Raw genomic sequence first — 19,037 nt, 5'->3', positions numbered from 1 at the left:
GCCAGGGATGGGGCAGCCACAGCTTCTCTGGGCACCCTGTGCCAGCGCCTCAGCACCCTCACAGGGAACAGCTTCTGCCTAAGAGCTCAGCTCAGTCTCCCCTGTTCTGGCAGGTTCAAGCCATTCCCCTTGGCCTGTCCCTACAGGCCCTTGTCCCAAGCCCCTCTCCAGGTTTCCTGCAGCCCCTTTAGGCACTGGAGCTGCTCTCAGGTCTCCCCTTCAGGAGCCTTCTCTTGTCCAGGCTGCCCCAGCCCAGCTCTCTCAGCCTGGCTCAGAGCAGAGCTGCTCCAGCCCTCGCAGCATCTCCATGGCCTCCTCTGGACATTGGGCTGTCAGTCTCTGCTGACAACCAAAACAATCACTTCAGGGATGCTGTAACTGCACAGGCAGTCACCCAACTTGCCTGGGTCACAACCAGATGTTTTTGCCTCTCAACTGCCATTAAGGAATTTGCTTGTCCGTGCAAAGTGATTTAAATGTAACCTCATTAAAGAAGTGCTGGCAGAAGTTGCAGTGATGAGGGTATAAATTCAAAGCCTCAGACCAGAACCGATTACTACAACATCCATGAGGATTTTCTTGTTTTTGGAAAACAGGCCCATACTTGCTCAAGAATAAAGAAACATCTCCATTCTTATCTCATTTTAGAGTATTAAGTTAGAGTGAAGAAACCAGCACATTCTTTAGTGCTTTATTTAATACAAGATTAATGATATCTTTCACAAACTCTTCCCAAGGACATCAACAGTTACTGAACGAGGCTTGTGCTAAATCTGTTGATTATGTTGGGCCTTAAAAGATGATACTGAAACCCCACAGGAATGACTAACTGCAAAAGATGAGTATACTTATGTATAAAAGGAGTCACTGAAAGAGCTGACTATATCATTTACTCATGTGCCCCCAAATAGATACACATGTATATATATATATATGTATATATATATATATATATATATATATATACAATAAACTTGATCAATATGCTTTTCAACAGAATGCATTCCTAAAAGGCTGTGAAAATTGTGACTAAAAGCCACTGAACCCTGCTATAGCTACAGCTCTTCTTGCCCAGTCCTTGGCTCACTGTTAAAAACCAACACCAATTTGTGCAGATGAAAATGTAATTTACAGTACTTGAAAGATAACGAGGCATCTTTTGCTTCCATCATACCCTTAAAACAGAGGTATATCAGTGCAGAGGGATGTCAGTACTGTGTAAGGTGGGACTATATAGAAAAAGTCTTAATTGGGGAAGCTATACATCAAAGGAACAAAGGATGCAGAAATGCTGTTAGGCCTGTCTCTTACTAATCTAAGACAACTGTATCAAGCAAAGCTATCTGCTGATATACCGGAATACGACAAAGGGGAGTATATACCTCCTTGTAAGGCCTATTAGAGAGGCAAACCTAGCAGTTACTGCTCTATCATTCCCTAAATTCCTCTAAAGCACTTATCTCAAACATACAAAGGATGGCTCAACTATAATCACATCTACCTTAACAAGCAGGCATTCCATTAAAAAATATTTATGAAGCTGGTTTATAGACAATTCCTAGTGAATAAATACCTAAAACTGACCAAAATCCATGATCAGAAATGAACCCAGTGTTCAGACATGTTAGACAAATGTGATTTGTGTAACTGAAATAACAATAGGAGACAAGGCAATTCTTCTCAAATCCATTCACAGGCAAGGTCCATGCTCTAGCATGTCAGCTTAGGAGTCTGGGGTGGAGGGTTAGGAATAAAAGACTGTTGCTAAGTAAACTGACCAGTCCTCAACCAATAAATGACAAAGTCCTATTTACAAGTGGGAAATGACTCTGCTATTTCTGCATGCACATACATGTTCGTGCCCTTCCATACATGATTTAGCCATCTGAAAAAGTGGTAACCTGTTCTGAACAAGCACTGATTGCTTTTCCTCCCTTTCCCCCTAATGAATCTTTTGGAGTTGGCCTTTAGTGAGAAGAGGTCTAAGACACCTTGCTTATGATTCCTCAGAGGATATAATACCATGACAGGGACGGATGCTGACAAGAATGATGTGACCTGAAAAAACAGTATCTATATACAGAAAAGCAGAAAGAAGATCTGAAAACCCCAGTGAAATGCAGCTCCATGCTGTGCATTGTGAATAGAAAACACCGAGGTGGTGGGTTTGGGAGGGGGGAAGGGGTTGGGGTTTTGTTTGCTGGAAATGGTCATTGTGTTTGATTGATTATGCACCCAAAACATGAAAAGACAAAACATATGGTACATAGCTATAGCCCAACAGCGATGAACAGAGGTGGTCAGCCCAAGTGAGGTGCCTTCATAGTGGGAAAGCATCATTAAATACAACCTGTAATACGCAACAAACCCTTCACTATGTCTCCAGCTGAATGCAGTCAGCATTAAACAAAGGCCTCATACACAAAAGTCAGCTCCTTAACACACAGGTTAAGTGCAGAAAGGGCTGCAGGCCCAGCGGTACAGCGGAAGAAAAGAGAAGAGCAAAGGGAATGCACACTTACATGGCCTCTGACGGTTCCCGGTGCAGGCTACCTGTCTGTGCCTGCTGCAGAGACTGCGAGCCTCCCATCCTCAGCGTGCCCTTGGGTTGGAGCTAGAGGCGAGCAAGGCCAGCTTCCTCCGTAATTCCACCAGCAAGGAGCCCCGGGAGCTCTGGCTGTGTAGAGGCTGCAATACTGCAGTGCAGATGGAAACAGCTGCTTGCATCAGTGGCAGTATAAGCAGAAACACTTCAGCAGCAGCTTCTCTTCTCTGAACTGTTGCCAGTTTTGCCTTTTGCTGCTTTTTTTCCTTCCCCTCCTTTCTGTCCAGATGAACACTATTTATAATAGAAAATAGGATCCCAGCCACCGTGACAGGCTGATCATCTGCTAAACATCAGTGGTCCAAGCCGCTACAGCGTGCGAGTGCCTCTGACACGGGACTAGCGGCGACTGAGGCTGGCTTCAAAAACAAAACCATAAAATAAATAAATAAAGAAGAAAAGCAGACCCTCCCTTTAAGCACACATTGTCAGCTACCGTGGCTCTCCAAGGACCTACAGGCAGGACCATTATATTGTGTTGACTCAGCTGATTTGAAATGCAAATGCACGTGTGCACTGGATGCCGCGCATATATTTCCCTCTAATAACAGGCACGTTGTGCACATGGGGGTGGCTGCAGAGAGCGTTAACAAGCGGAACGGCTGCTTTTATTTGGATCCTTCAAGCAAATGAGCTCATCCCTCTGCAAAAAAATGGAATCTTCCATGAGGAATGTAGGGAGAATCTTATGAGCAGCCAAGGTAAACAAGGCAATGTGGAAGCGGACCTTGTCCGGCACTGCTCCATCCCACAGATCCCTACACTTAACTGCTTTGCTTCCTTCTGCCTCCACGGACCTCCTTGCTGGATGATGAGGTGGAGAACTGGGGAGGCTCATCACCTAATACAGATCTGTAACCCCACAGAGTCAAGCAAACAGCATTCCAAAGCCTATGAATTAAGCTTCTCCTTCTGTCACTGCGGGGGTATCAAGGGACTGGGAATTCATATGCATAACAAGCTGAAAGGGCCGGGCACCATCCCTCTTCACATCACTGCCTTCAGGAAATAACAGATGCTTCACGTACAAGTTATGATTCACATCATTAAAGGAGCAAAAAAAACCAACCCCCATCAGTTGCACTATCATCTATGCTATGAATTAAACTCCAGGGACACAAATGGCCTGAAGTTATGTACCAATTCTGGGTATGTGACAGGGCAGAGAGGTCAAAATGATCAGAGAAACCTAATGGAAAAATTAGAACATACTAACTTCCAAGCACTCATCACGGCACAGCTTTAATGTTTTAGTGGAGGCCTCACTAGGCTCACACCTTAAACAGCTTTTGGGGTTTTCCTCTATTTCCAAAAAGGGGAATCCAGTAGTATTTGCTTGCCCTACAGAAACAAGGACTTCTGCGTACATGTGCAAGGTTCTGTATCTCTGGGTGCACCCACAATAAGTCGTTCTTGGGATAAGAAGAAACAAAGATGCTTAGTGAACATGAAGCACTAAGCAGAGACTGCCTAAAATGAAGTCTGGTTTATGAACACCACCAAAATAAATGTGTCTTTTTTTCTCTATTTTTTTCTAAACTAAGGGGAAGAGCTTGTGAACCAGCACTTTGTGTAGCCACAGACTTCCAAGGAAGTTACCATAACGGGGTTGTTTCATTGCTGGTGAAAGCCAAACCCTTGTTTTTGGTGCCTCAATGCTCATCTCAAGACCCCCAGAGAAGCGGTGGTTCTACCTCACTCAGGGACTGAGCTTCAGCACTTCTGGTGCCCATTGGGTGCTTGAGCCACGGTTCACCCCCAGGTTCTGATGCCACCTTGTCAAAACATATCCAGTCATAACTGGGCTGAAGCAGCCCAGTTCTCTCAGCCTGTCTCCAGAGCAGAGCTGCTCCAGCCCTTCAAGTACCTTTGTGGCCATTCTCTAGACTCACTTTAACAGTTCCACATGAACAGGATCCAATGAGGAAAATGAAGATTAGGAATCCAGAAATCAAATCAACTGTTACATGGAAATTTGTAACAGTGAGTACAGTTACCTCACAGGGATGGAACACAGTTAACAGCTTTAAAACTCCAGGCTGTGATGGTCTTTCAAAAACAGATGTGTTGTAGCTCAGACTTGGACTCTGCAAGTGCTTGTTGACCAAGTGATGCAAGTGTCACAAACACCAGGCTGGCCAACACTCAGTAAGAGGCCATTCTGTTTTGGCCATAAAGCTGTCTGCAGACCAGCCCTAGGTTGGGATATGGAGAGGATCTCTCATTTTGCTTGTTGTTAAACCCACCTAAACCCACCTATTCTTTAAACTACTTAAGATGCTCAGAGGATTACATCACTGATTTCACTCTTTACTCTTCAGAGAGAGGGGACATGTAATGAAGCATCACGCAGCTACAACATCATGCAAAGCTGCTCTGACCTTTGATTATGGGGCAGAAGCAGTCCAGAAGACCTTGAGTTGAACACAAACATGGTGTGATCAGCAGCACTGGAAGGCTTTCCCTGCAATGAAATACCTCGGATGAGAAAGGAGCTCTCCCACTCCTGCCTGGCCCCAGTCCATCCTCTGGGCCTGCCAAGGAGCATCAGTTTAGTACTAAATTTAGTGCTGGCTTTTAAAAACATAAGAATTGCATTGACACTAAAGTACATTTAGTAAGAACTTCTCTGGAACCTGAAAAAGACACAGATGTAGTTGAAAAAAGAGAAAGAACCATTAAAAAAGAAATCCCACTGTGGCTTCAAAGGACTTAAGGATGCCCCAGGCATTTCAGCCTAGGGATGAGCAGCTACATAACAACTTACTGTGATCCCACAATTGAAAAGCACTATTTAAGTATTCAGTCCCATCCCCTGAAATTTATCATTTTCTCTTTTTGCCTGTTTCATCCATTTGAGCAAGAGCCGTATTTTGGCCTATCCTACGTTAATGTTTTATTGAAACCTAATGTCTATTGGTTAGCCATTTAAAACGCTGTATAGGCTCCTAAATATTTGGTCTTACTACGTTTCATGTTTATATGTAAATTCAGACTTGGGTCACTTACACCCAATTTGAATTTTTTGGCTTCCATCAGAAAACAGAGCTGAACACGACTGGGATAAGGTTTATGATACACTGAGATTTATGTTCTGCTTCCTTTGCTCTTGGCTTCCCTGTCCATGGCGCGAGACATTTACACTAGATATAAACACACACAAAAAGAAACATCAAAGAACCTATTGAAAGAAAGCCTCCTTCACACATCCATCCCCCTTGGGAAGGAGAGGGTGAATATTAAGCTGTGCCTCCTAGCTGCAATGCATTATTGACATACTGAGCAGAAATGAGCACCATATAAAGCCAACTGCACAGACAGAGCAAAACCAAACATCCCAATAACAGAAAGTGGTTTCTTTGGTATCCTGAAGGCTGCTGCCAAAGCTCTGAGGAACAGAGTTGACCACAACAAACAAAAAAGATGGAAAAATGTAAAAAAGGATAATTATTGTTTAAACATAATCTCCCCCCATATATATTTAGATGCTATTGCCTCTGGATCTCAAAGCCTTGAATGCAGCCTGGAAAGATGATTTTCATAGAATCACAAAAGGATTTGGGTTGGAAAGGACTTTAAAGCTCATCCAGTTCCAGCCCCTTGCCACTGGCAGGGACACCTTCCACTAGAGCAGCTTGCTCCGAGCCCTGTCCACATATAACACACCACAAAACAACGCAAGGAGATCCTAGGTGTAAAGCTTCACAGATTTAACTTGTTCTTATAGATCAAATGCTTTGATAAACACATTGTCTGTTCCACCACTTATCTAGGTTAATGCAGTATGAGTTATCTGCATTGAAATCCTGCTCATGAACAAACACAAAGTCTCAGGATATTAAGCCAGAGCACACAGAGTATTTCCACCAGCCAAGTCAAAGAAAAATGGAGTGACAAGTGATGACACAACCAGGATAAACAGAAGACCACAGGAAACAAATGCTAGAATGGGTTTCTAAACAAATTAAAATGATAATAAAAATTATAATATAAACCATTTAAATAAAGTAAATAACTGCCCTCCAGCCTCAATGATCACTGGTTGGTTGCTAAGGTCACTGCTTAATCTAAATTGCAAGCGAGATTAATGGCATTGAGTTATGAATAACCAAGATGCCTGCTTAAGTTATTGAAATTTCCTGCATGGGAAACCCACTGCAAAGATAACAAAAGGGGCCCCTGCACAGCGCTATTCAGGATGCTGGGGGGGGGGGGTTAGAGGCTTTCAGAGGTCGGCAGTGAATTACCATCAGTAACGTGAGAACTAAACACACCACAGGATTCCACATACAGAAGTGTTGTATGAAATTAAGGAGCCACACAAACAGGGAGATGAGGTTTCCAAGGGCTGAGTGCACCCTCGAGTGTGGGAGCCTCCATGGAGGCTGTGCTGGGATTTCATAGGATCCCAGAGAGGTTTGGGTTGGAAGGGATCTTAAAGCTCATCCAGCCCCAACCACTGCCATGGGCAGGGACACCTTCCACTGGAGCAGCTGCTCCAAGCCCCTGTGTCCAACCTGGCCTTGAGCACTGCCAGGGATGGAGCAGCCACAGCTTCTCTGGGCACCCTGTGCCAGCGCCTCAGCACCCTCACAGGGAACAGCTTCTGCCTAAGAGCTCAGCTCAGTCTCCCCTGTTCTGGCAGGTTCAAGCCATTCCCCTTGGCCTGTCCCTACAGGCCCTTGTCCCAAGCCCCTCTCCAGCTTTCCTGCAGCCCCTTTAGGCACTGGAGCTGCTCTCAGGTCTCCCCTTAAGGAGCCTTCTCTTGTCCAGGCTGCATCCTGAATCTCCATCCTGTATCTCTACTGCTCCAGTTTTGTAGGATCGATGCAAGATGATTAATGCCATTCTCAAATTCCTTGTGGATGGATTAATTAGTGGAACAACATATTCATTTTCATGCTGCTGAACCTGTTCTAACAGCAAGGAAATTACCATACATCGCCTGAGGGAACCTGTAAAATACACAGTCATAATAAGCAAACACAGGGCTACCATCGCCCTTTTGTCCACAGCCACATACAGAGAGAAGCTTTACAACACACACAAATAATTGCTCTCTTTGAGCAGCATGCAGGCAGAATGTACCCCAGAGAGCCCCAATCCTGAACAAAGCCATGGTTAGAAACCCAGAGACATTTCCCACTTCCATCAAGCATCCATTTATGCTCTGCCTTTTAAAAATGCAGTTACTGGAAGCTATAATTTGTTGAATTGCTGCTGGTTTATGGAAGCTCTCCTCTGCCAGCACACAACATGGGGGTCTCCAGGCACCCTGCCCACCATACTCAGGACTGGCTCCCCCTAGCCTTGGGTTCAAATGGAGAAGCCTGAAGGATCTGGTCCCCATCTGGGAACCTCACTGTACCAGTCCCACAATCAGCTACAAGCAAATGCACTTAGTTCACAGCATTTTGGCTTGAAACATAGCACACATCCCAGGATTTGGTGCTAGTACTCAGTAATAGGCTGGAAAAACCTACACTGAGCAACACAAAGCATCCTCCTGCTTGGGGCTGAGCAGTTCTGAACACATCCCTCAGGAGACACAATCCCAGAATGGTTTTGGGTTAGAAGGGACCTTAAAGCTCATACAGCTCCAACCCCTGCCACAGGCAGGGACACCTTCCACTGGAGCAGCTGCTCCAAGCCCCTGTGTCCAACCTGGCCTTGAGCACTGCCAGGGATGGGGCAGCCACAGCTTCTCTGGGCACCCTGTGCCAGCGCCTCAGCACCCTCACAGGGAATAATCTCTTGAAATCCTGGAATGGAGGGAATGAATGAAGAGCAGGACCATGGCTTGTTCCTGTCCTTTTGTTACAGATTGGCTGATTACACGGAAGGTATCTATTTGTATGTTGTGTTTCATAAGACAGTTGGATGCTTTCTGGGCTATCAGCCACAAAGGCTCATGAGAAACTCTTGGGATTCAGTTTCCAAGACCTAAGTAACTTCAGTTCAATGCTTTCGTTCTGTTGCTATGACAAAATAACATCACTTCACTTGTGCACTAGTGCCCAGACACACATTAGAGGTATACCACTATCAGGTTCATCATATGCATGTAAAAAACCCCAAGACCTCAACCCAACCCCTCAAAAAGGGACTTTGTAACCCTCACTTGTACTTCCCATCTATTCCTTGCTCAATGCGCTTGTAAACTTACCATAACAACACATCCCTTTCAAAAGGGTTAAATTAACTCAAAGAAAAAAAGCCTTATGTTATTGAATCCTGTTTAATCCTTTCTTGGGTTTGATTACATCACTCAAAGAAACTCAGTCCAGGATTATCAGTACTGGTCACAAATGAAGGCAATCCATAGGTTGTTGTTCACTTTGTTTTACACCAAGCCTCTCCAAAGGTGGGCAAAAGGAGAACACTCCTTTTCAACATGAGATCACACAAATAAAACCCAGAAGTCATAAAGCTCATCCTGTTTTTGTGTGCAGCACCAAACATTCAGCTTCCTCCCTGGGAAGTATTACAAAACCACCTTGTGGAAGCCAACAGTGCAGAAAGCAGAGCTCTCCCTGAAGACTGTTGGGACTTTCTGCTTTTGGATACAAAGATTTTTTGCTGGGCACCAATTGGTTCCAGGCTTATTTCAGGAAAATTAAATAAGACAGAGATGGCTTCTTCCAACTCAAGCCAGTTTATGGTTCTCCGATTTCATTTCAGGGATTCAGAGATCAGCAGAAGTCCTCCATCCAGCCAGACCCTCTCAAAATGATCTGACTCCAATGTGGTTTAGCCTTTGAAAGAAAACTGCCCCCATACCTGACAACAAGGAGGACCGACCCCTCTAATCCCATCAGCCACATTTAGCACCATAGGTATGTGCAAGGCTACAGGTGAGAACCCTGGTGAGGGTGCTGAGGCGCTGGCACAGGGTGCCCAGAGAAGCTGTGGCTGCCCCATCCCTGGCAGTGTTCAAGGCCAGGTTGGACACAGGGGCTTGGAGCATCTGCTCCAGTGGAAGGGGTCCCTGCCCATGGCAGGGGTCGGAGCTGGATGAGCTTTAAGGTCCCTTCCAACCCAAACCATTCTGTGATTCTATGACATGCACAAAGACAGCATTTGCTTTTTGCTCTGCAGAACAGATGACGCCCATCTCTCTTCCTCATAGCACAATTAAAAGGAATGGAACAAAGGCTTTCCAGCTCTGTCCACAGGGTTTCCACAAAGGATAAGTGACACTCACTAGCAATATTTTAGCCCTTCTCCCAGATTATGAAGTGTCTGTGACACAGTCCATAATGTGCCCATCACAATCACAAAGGAGACTGAGGAAATGCCTCAAGGGTCCATCCAGCAGAACACTGAGCAGTGGCACAGCATTTGCAGATGTTCAGCACCCTGACATCCAGGCACTTGCTGTAAATGTGACAAAGTGAAACATCGCCCAATTTGCATGCTATTATTTCCCAAAGCTGATTTGCCTTAATACAGATAAACCCCATAAAAACATGAGATAGTCCAAGCAGTATTTACATAAGGGACTGGTTATAACAGCAAAGAGTTGTTTGGACAGTAATATATTTGCCTTTCAAGAGGATGCAAGAACTACGCTTTATCCCACAGATCTCTTCAATTCTCACTTCTGGATGCATCTTACTTTCCATTAAGGTCTTGTTTTCATGTTACAAAAAGATCAAGCACCCAAGTTCAGCTTTAAAGAAGGCTGTGGGTGACAAGGCTGCTGGTCTCAAGGCACAAGGATACTTGACAGTGTACCTTTTGGTTACTGAGGCTGGATTTCGATTCTGCATTAAGTAATTCTACTAACATCATTTAACTACATAATTCTTTACCCCATCCGGGAGATTCTTATGCACACACAGACACATTATTAAACACACTACATCATTATCAAAACCAAACAGAGACACAAGCCAATCTAAAAGCCTGAGCCCAGCAGCTCAGTTCTAAACTTATTTCTCTTCTCTTTGAGGCTGAATTGTAGTGAAAGGGGGAAAGAAATCACCATGTGTTCTGGTGGTTTCTATTTGGATTTGTAAACAGGGACTACGCTAATGCACACACAGAATGTGAAATTCAGAGCAGTGTATCCATAAACTGCAAACAATTTTGGATGATCCTCTGGAAAGAGCCAACATATTGGGGTATTTTCTGATTTACAGCTTCCTCTGACTGTTTCTTTCCATTTTCAGAGCATGGCCGTGGCATTTAACCTTCATTTAGAAAACTCTCTCTGGATTACAGAATTTACATAGTGGTACAAAACAGACCTTCAAGCACTTCTGCTACTCATCAGCTACACACAGGATAAAACGGATGGGTCCAGTACAGTTTCATGGAGGAACATTACACAGAAGACTTGGCACAACTTGTGTTACAACAAGCACATACACTACTAATAGGGATGACACCATTTTCTGATCAGAATAATCAGAACTTTAGAATAAATAATTAACCAATGTGCTATAATTAACCAAATTTATTAAACTGGTTATAATTAACAAATGTAGACATTATACTATAGATGATTTTTTCATAGAACCCCAGGTTGGTTTGTGTTGGATGGGACCTTAAAGCTCATCCAGCTCCAACCCCTGCCATGTGCAGTGACCCCTTCCCCTGGAGCAGCTGCTCCAAGCCCCTGTGTCCAACCTGGCCTTGAACACTGCCAGGGATGGGGCAGCCACAACTATTAATTCACTGTTCCACAGCAGAACACATCTATTGTATACGTTTTCATTCATGATTCAGAGCATCCTCCTGCTCACAGTGGCATCTTTTTGACATTTCTGAACAGAGCTTCAGTGCAGCAACTGTATTTCCCCTTGTGTCTCCTGCCTTGAATGTATTTGTCACCAGCTGCCATTCTGTATCTGTGGGGTGGAGAACACTGTTCTCCAGGGAGTGCCCATTTGATATTCTCAGCTGTGCTGTGACCTTTTCCATTAATAGGAGTCACAGTAAGGGCATGCCTTTATTGCCAAGCCACAACAGCAGATTGGTTAATCACACACGAGACAGGCATCATCTGAAGCTCTGACATGAATATCCAAGCACATGTCTTGTCTTGACTATATTTGAGATGGGAGGACTCAGTTTTGTGGTCTTCCAAGTCAAAGTGCCCTAGGCCATCTATCAAACACTATAGTACTGATCAATGCATATCTGAAGGAAACACTTAACTTTGAAATCAAGATAACTCAACATTTCTTCAGCAAGAGCAAAACTAAGTTGAATGACAACTACAATGCAAGTAGGTAGCATGGGGTGGGAAAGTTGCTGGCAGCATCTGAAGGGGAATGAGTAGAACAGTCCTCTTGAATATGACCTCAACTGGCAAAATGTCACCAAAACAACAACAAAACCCATGACACACACACACAAAACAAGGCCAAACCAAGCCAAGCAACCAAAAAACTCCCAAACAAAACTTGAACTTTAAGAAAGGAAAATATTTGGAAAAACACCTAAAGAAATATTAATTTAAATATAGGAAAGATTCGCATAGTAATAACCAGTGTAGTCCAAGCTCCCTCTTCTGGCCTTTTGGGGTAAATATACTGGAACAGGCAGGTATTGATAGTCTACCATTTGGTTTCGAAACATCGCAATAAAGTGTTCATATAACATAGAATAAATAACTCTTATTCAGCCTCTTCTTTAGCCAAGGATATACAGACATGGAAGTGTATTGTAATGTATGAAATAACACAGCACAATACCTCTTTTTTTCCCTTGTGAAACCTTTGGTTTCTTCAGCAGGCAGCTCTACACCATCACCAGAGGCCACAGGCAAAGGTACATCCCCAGACACAAGGTTATCAGCTTCTCTGCAGTTATCAGGCTTGGAAGAGCTGAAAAACAGTTATTAATAAGCTGATGAGTATCAAAAGTGCCTGTGAAGCTTTAATGGAGTCTCCTTAAAAGATGAACTTTGGCTGGATCTAAACTGAGCTCTAAGGAATGCATCATTGCCGCTTGCCCAGAGAAGCTGTGGCTGCCCCATCCCTGGCAGTGTTCAAGGCCAGGTTGGACACAGGGGCTTGGAGCAGCTGCTCCAGTGGAAGGGGTCCCTGCCCGTGGCAGGGATTGGAACTGGATGAGCTTTGGTGTCCCAACACAAACTAGTCTGGGGTTCTGTGATACATCCCCTCCCCAGTTCCATCTCTGTGAGCACATAGCCAGTAATACTGTAAAGTTCTGATAGCTCTTATGGAGCACAACATTAACTGCCAGAGGAGTTGAACAGCAGATTAAATCAGTAAAATAAATAACTCACTAATAACTACTTTGCAGTTCATAGCAACATAGAATAGCTTGGCTTTAAAAGGACCTCAAGATCATCTGGTTCCAACCCCCTGCCATTCTCACTTGGTGTACAACACAAGCATTCGATTAAGTGACTTGTCTTTTAGGAAAAAACCTCAAAAATCTAGGACTAAAAAAATCTCTTACTTTAAAAGCTCTCCCTGTGCTAAAAGCACAATAATCCCTGAACTCATTACATGAATGTTAACATTACAATACTGGGATATTGCTGTGTCTGTTCATTCCTACAAGTCCCTCTGCTCAGCACAGCCCCACAGGCCCCAGCCTCAGAAGCAGAACTGTCCGTCATGATTTCCAGAGCATGCAAATACAGACTGGAAAGACCAAGTTTCTTCACAGGCCCCGTGGGGCACTGTGAGGAGCCATTCCTGCTCTTGTTCTCTGCAGAAGGGTTCTGGCACATAGACACCAGGCAGGATACAGGAAGAAACAGGCACCAGCCCAAACCCAGAGCACGTAGGAGAGGGTTGTCTTGCCATTCCCTCTCCTCAAGGCAGACCAGAACATAACATTAGAGTTCCATTAACTTGGTTTCCTTAAGCAAAACCCAAGGTAGAAAAAAAGCAGCACAAAGAAAACACTTCTCAGCCTACTCATGCTCTTTAGGAGTAAGCTTAAAGAGCCTGCTCTTCACTCAGGTACCATTCATGGGTCCATCACCCCCGTATCCAAAACATCACCCAGTGAGAAGCTCAGTTGCTTTTTAAGCACATCCTTAAACTCACATCCTATTAAACACACTGGTAACCACACTGCTCATCCTGCTCTTGGCCACACTCATTAAACCAGCGACAGAAAAGGAACTAAATAACCCATGACTTCATGTCTCAAACGCAGGAGTGGTGTAGGGTCTTGTCATGCCACATTGTTCTTCCCTGAGCACCTCTGACATACCAGAGGGACACTGATGTTGTAATAGCACCCACAGCAATGCCAGCTCCTGCTTCCAGAGATCCAGACACAAAGGTTTAAGGAAGCATTCATGGAATCAGACCTTGGCTGAGAAGTTTCTTTTACATTTCCTGAACTAAATATAAGCAGTTATCTTTGTCATTCCTGGCAAAATTTCCTCTCCCCTTCCTCCCAGTAATTATACTGTAATTGCAGAAGGTAGATTCAATTGTGGGACTAAGAGTTAGCAAGGTTCAGGGACAGATTGTGCCTTTCTTTAGAAACAGAGGACAAACATGAATCACATCCCTGACTTTAGGTACAATACATAGCAGCACAAGGACAGTTATTCTCCAAAGAGCGGCTCCATTAACTTAATAAGATCATGAAAGCTCATTCTGAGAGTGGTTTACCTTGATTAGCTCATACCCATGAAGTTGCTTTGTGCCATATGGGATAACCACTCACTTATTTCTTGTAAGAAGTTCTTTCTCCTTTATGCATCCCTTCCTTATTTCTTTCCTTCCCAGTTTGGCCAAACTGGTCTGACAGTGACATAAACTTCCTAAAGTCTTAGTCACATGGAGTCAAATAAATAAATACATGAACAAATATAAAGCTGTTTCTGTTTTCATAGGGCATTTCCCTTTGCTACAAGTCTTCATCCTAATACAGTAATGGCATCAAACACATACAAAGGCCATGTGCCTCTATAGGGGCACAGGGAGGTTGGAGAAAGTACGATCCTAAAGCAAAAAATAAACTGCTAACAATAAGCAAATGCTGAACATCTGGTTGGAGAGTACACAGAGAACTGCAAAACCCAAACAACTCACAAGAGGGCCCAGCCAAGCAAGGATACTGAAGGTACATAGAATGATGGACCTCATATTATACACACATAAATCCTTCCCTGTTAACTGCTTTCAGTAGCACCTGCTTCCCTCTCACCCACAGGCCCCACTGCCTATCTACAGCCCTTCAGCATCCCCCTTTAAGTCCTTCCACTTAAAATGAGATGATTTTCAGGGTTATGCTTTCATTAATGTCATTCCTAACATTCTGCAGAGCAAAACTAGCTATCAAAATACAGGCGTTTCTGGAAGAGCTCTGCTCCCTGGCCTGCACAAAGTACAGGGCTTATTTTTAAGAGGTATGTGGTAGGATCCACAAATTATTTCCCTTCCTCTTTCCAAGCTTCATCAAAACAGTCACATACTTGATTCCCATACAAACAGCTCCTGCCAAGCGCTGGCTGCCTTACTTGTGCAAGTAGACTTTGTTAAAGGTTGGATGGGGCTTGGAGCAACCTGCTCTAGTGGAAGATGTCCCTGCCCATGGAAGGGGTTGGAACTGGATGAGCTTCATTCTTCAAGCTTCACCTCTTTCTGATCATCTTGTACATGGATAACCAGGTTATTCCTGCCTGCTTGTGCCGCTGACACCAAGGGGCACACTGAGAGCATCACAGCCCCCGGCTGTCACCTACAGGACTGGGAAAGATCCATTTGCAGAGAAAGCAACACAGCTTTTAGTGCATCTGACATCATCCATCATAAATTCCCTTAGGACAGCTTAATGTCCCCTCTGCAAAACAGGAGCTGGGAGAGAGGCTGGTGCCAGCTGAGGTCTAGAACGTGCTTTCATCCCCCTTTTCATTCACAACAGAGATGGGACAGCTCTGCCTAGCCTGGACTAAACACGGTGCTGCAGCTCCACAACCTCAGCTGCAGATTAAACGCAAGAGGAGAAGCTTTCCTTAGCTGTGGAAAGGACCAGGTTGGGTTTCCCTGTCTGTTACCTCAAAACAGCTCATACAGTAAGTGCTTTCTAAGCTGCCACCTTTTCCTGGGCATTTGGAGGGCTTTTCTGCCCACAAGACAGGCTGCAAGTCACAGGGAACAGACAGACACTGCTCAGAAACATTTAGCACCTCTACCATAGAGCCCAGCTAAGCTGTGGTCTCATACAGCCCCTTCTCTGCTTGCTCTGCTTTCCCAATCCAAACATTTCTCCTACAGAAGTCCTATTGCATGGCTCTGCACCTGCAGCATGGAAAGAGGGATGTGCCTAGCCAAAATCTCTGCTAGCGCAACATGTACTGACAAATCAGAGTGAACTTGGCCTTTCAGTTTCATTGCTAAACAAAAAGGCTTGGCAGAGCAGCCAGTGCACTTCTTACCTCATTCTTTTCAGGGCACTCCCCTATAGATACACTAAGTAAAATCTCCTTACTGAGCAGATGATACCGTGTTGTCACTGATCAATCTGTTATCAGCAGGGGAAGAGAAAGGCAGGCAGGCAGTCATCCTCAAGGAGCAAAACAAAGATACAGTTTCTTGACTGGACAGATGGAGGGACAACCTGATCTCTTATTATGCACTGCCATCTGGAAGACATTTAGCACAAGCTGACCCCTACCTTATATGCACCATTATTTTTCCCCATCAAAGCACACACCATCTGCACTATGTGACACTCTTGATAGAGAAATACATGGAAACAAAAGGAACTTATTTGTAAATAACTAAATATATGAGGAGGAAAACAATAACTGGAGTTTACTGCAGGCAGATTTGGTATAGCATCATGTCATCTAGTAGCCCTAGTAACGAGTATAGTGCAGAGTATAACCAGTAGGCACTGACATAGAGGCATCGCATAAGACAGTTTTCTGGAGTCATATTGAAAAGTGGCTCAACATTTCTACACAAAACCCCAAAAAAGCAGAGGCTGTACACACCTGCTCTGGGGCAGCAGCACAGCAGGGACGTGGAGCTGTTTGAGTGAGTGCAGAGGAGGCCATGGAGATGCTGCGAGGGCTGGAGCAGCTCTGCTCTGGAGCCAGGCTGAGAGAGCTGGGCTGGGGCAGCCTGGACAAGAGAAAGCTCCTGAAGGGGAGAGCTGAGAGCAGCTCCAGTGCCTAAAGGGGCAGCAGGAAAGCTGGAGAGGGGCTTGGGACAAGGGCCTGTAGGGACAGGCCAAGGGGAATGGCTTGAACCTGCCAGAACAGGGGAGACTGAGATGAGCTCTTAGGCAGAAGCTGTTCCCTGTGAGGGTGCTGAGGTGCTGGCACAGGGTGCCCAGAGAAGCTGTGGCTGCCCCATCCCTGGCAGTGCTCAAGGCCAGGTTGGACACAGGGGTTTGGAGCAGCTGCTCCAGTGGAAGGGGTCCCTGCCTGTGGCAGGGGTTGGAGCTGGATGAACTTTATGGTCCTTTCCAACCCATTCCATGATTCTATGACCCAAACCACAGGGCAGTCAGCAGTGTTACTACTGGAGGAGAATTGCACCATGCCTGTTTCAGACAGGAGCTAAATCAGGATCCAGCTGCATTGATATCAACCCCTTTTGTGCCAACCAACTGCATCTGTAGGTGGGCATAGATGGGAACTACTGCATTTCTGCTGCTGGGACACCAGGGAACACCACCAGAGAGAAAAGCAGCTGGCAAGCAACACCAGCCTGGACAGGAAAGGCAAGTGCAAGGAGAGCAGCTTGGCTCCTATGCCTAAAGCTGAGCGAGGGTGCAAAACAAAGGGGTAAGAAAAACAAACAATCCTGACTAGAGTTGACTTGTGCAGCTTTGTATAATAAACACAAAAACTCAACCCAACACACAGAGAACTGCTTCCAGACAGATTCACTCCAGTGTATTTCCCTCTCACTTTGTTTCAGGAGCTGAAAAGCTACCTCCTTCCAAGCTGAATATCCCTAGTTTGCAACTTTTTAGCACTGAACCCTTGGGAAAATCCCTGCACCTTCCTTAAGGTCAGGATACTGAAATGAGAGCCAGATCCTGTGGCTGCAGCACAGTCCATGTGCCCTCATCCCTACTGGGCTCAGCCATCCTGTGTGGGTAACTGCCTATGCAACCCCAGCCTATGCAACCGGGATGGAGCAAGGAACCCCCAGATGAACTTTTGGACACTATAAAAGCATTTTAAAAGACAGAAGCTATGAAGTAGATCAAAAGAAAAGACATAATTAACTTGAAAATCCAGTTCCAGAATGTGAACAGTGTGAATTCATGAGGTTTACAAGAAGCAGTAAATTAGAACACTCTAAAACTGCTCTTCCTAAGTGTTTCCTAAGGTGGCATTTAATCCTAGACAGCTTGAGTGCCTTTTTCCCTGCAAACAGCAAACTCTCACCCCAAGGGCAACCGAATCTTCTATTTCAGGCTGTAGTCCAGAGACCATATATAAATCTCCATGGCACTTCTGGTGTTGGTCTCTTTTCATTCCCCTGCATTCATAAAGCAGCTCAGAGATCCACCTCAGTTCCTGCTCACTCCTTTCTAACAGCCTCACTATTACGGGCAACAATCCATTAGCAAGAAAACACAGAATGCACAAACCCCCATCTGTAACCCAGTTACATTTGGTAAAACCAATGGAACACAACTCTGAGTAAGAACTTACAAGAACTGGAAGAAAACCAGATTGTTGGCTTCCCACTGGAAGCATCTCTAGATCATCTTACCCTGACTATAGGAAAAAGTGTGTTTCTCACACATTCATTCCACCAGCATTAGGGAATAACCAGCCTGGGGACTGGTGGAAGACCAGTACTAGCCAACCAGCAAAGTCACCCAGCTTTTAAGGTGGATTGAGCAAACCACACCAGCTCCTTTCCACCTTTGATAGCCTACTGCTGCTACTTCAACTAACCGATTTAATGCTAGCTTAAATATATTGTGCATGTTTACACTCCAGTGAATTCACAATGACTGAAAGCCAAACACACCCTACAAGGCTTCCTCTGCTGTTGGCAGTTAAGACAAATCCATGTGTTCAAAGAACCTGATGACCCAACTGCCACCAGTACAGCTAAAGCAACAGTGTCTCTTCTCAGCACCAGTAAAAGCAGGCAATAAACTCAATGTCCAACAGTGAGATACCTGAATCAGTTTTATAATCAGGAGAACTTCTCAAACTTAAAGAAGATGCCCAAAGGATCAACTACCTTGAAATAATAACTAAAAAAACAAAGTATAAGCACCTAAAAAACACAAGCTCTATACTGCACCTTCACGTGGCATGACTACATGGCAGCGATTCAATCTCAGCAGGAGGCAAACAGCATTTTCCTTTGAAGGGTCTAATAGAGGGAGATTTAAATGATAGCCACAATCTCCGCTGACAGATGCTCCACTGTCCACAGACAGACTGGGCCAGCCCACCAGCAACTGGCCATACCAGACATACATCCAGCCAAGAAGAGGGATA

General features: G+C 44.8%; 1 protein-coding gene across 7 annotated transcripts in view; it reads right to left on the bottom strand.

The window, feature by feature from the left end:
• TACC2 (transforming acidic coiled-coil containing protein 2) overlaps positions 1 to 19,037 on the bottom strand; it is a 127,989-nt gene that overhangs the window by 60,421 nt on the left and 48,531 nt on the right. For 6 of the 7 annotated variants that reach the window (XM_034062642.1, XM_034062646.1, XM_031053912.2 and 3 more), the window contains one exon: positions 12,310 to 12,441. In XM_034062642.1, the coding sequence (XP_033918533.1) occupies positions 12,310 to 12,441 (132 nt within the window). Of the gene's footprint in view, positions 1 to 2,522; positions 2,732 to 12,309; positions 12,442 to 19,037 lie in introns of those variants that run through there. The other variant, XM_031053919.2, reaches the window with a different exon arrangement.

This window comes from Melopsittacus undulatus, chromosome 4 (genome assembly GCF_012275295.1).
Source record: "Melopsittacus undulatus isolate bMelUnd1 chromosome 4, bMelUnd1.mat.Z, whole genome shotgun sequence".
NCBI classification, from domain to species: domain Eukaryota; kingdom Metazoa; phylum Chordata; class Aves; order Psittaciformes; family Psittaculidae; genus Melopsittacus; species Melopsittacus undulatus.
Note: the sequence above shows the minus strand (reverse complement) of the source record. Positions and strands in the feature narration are given on the sequence as shown.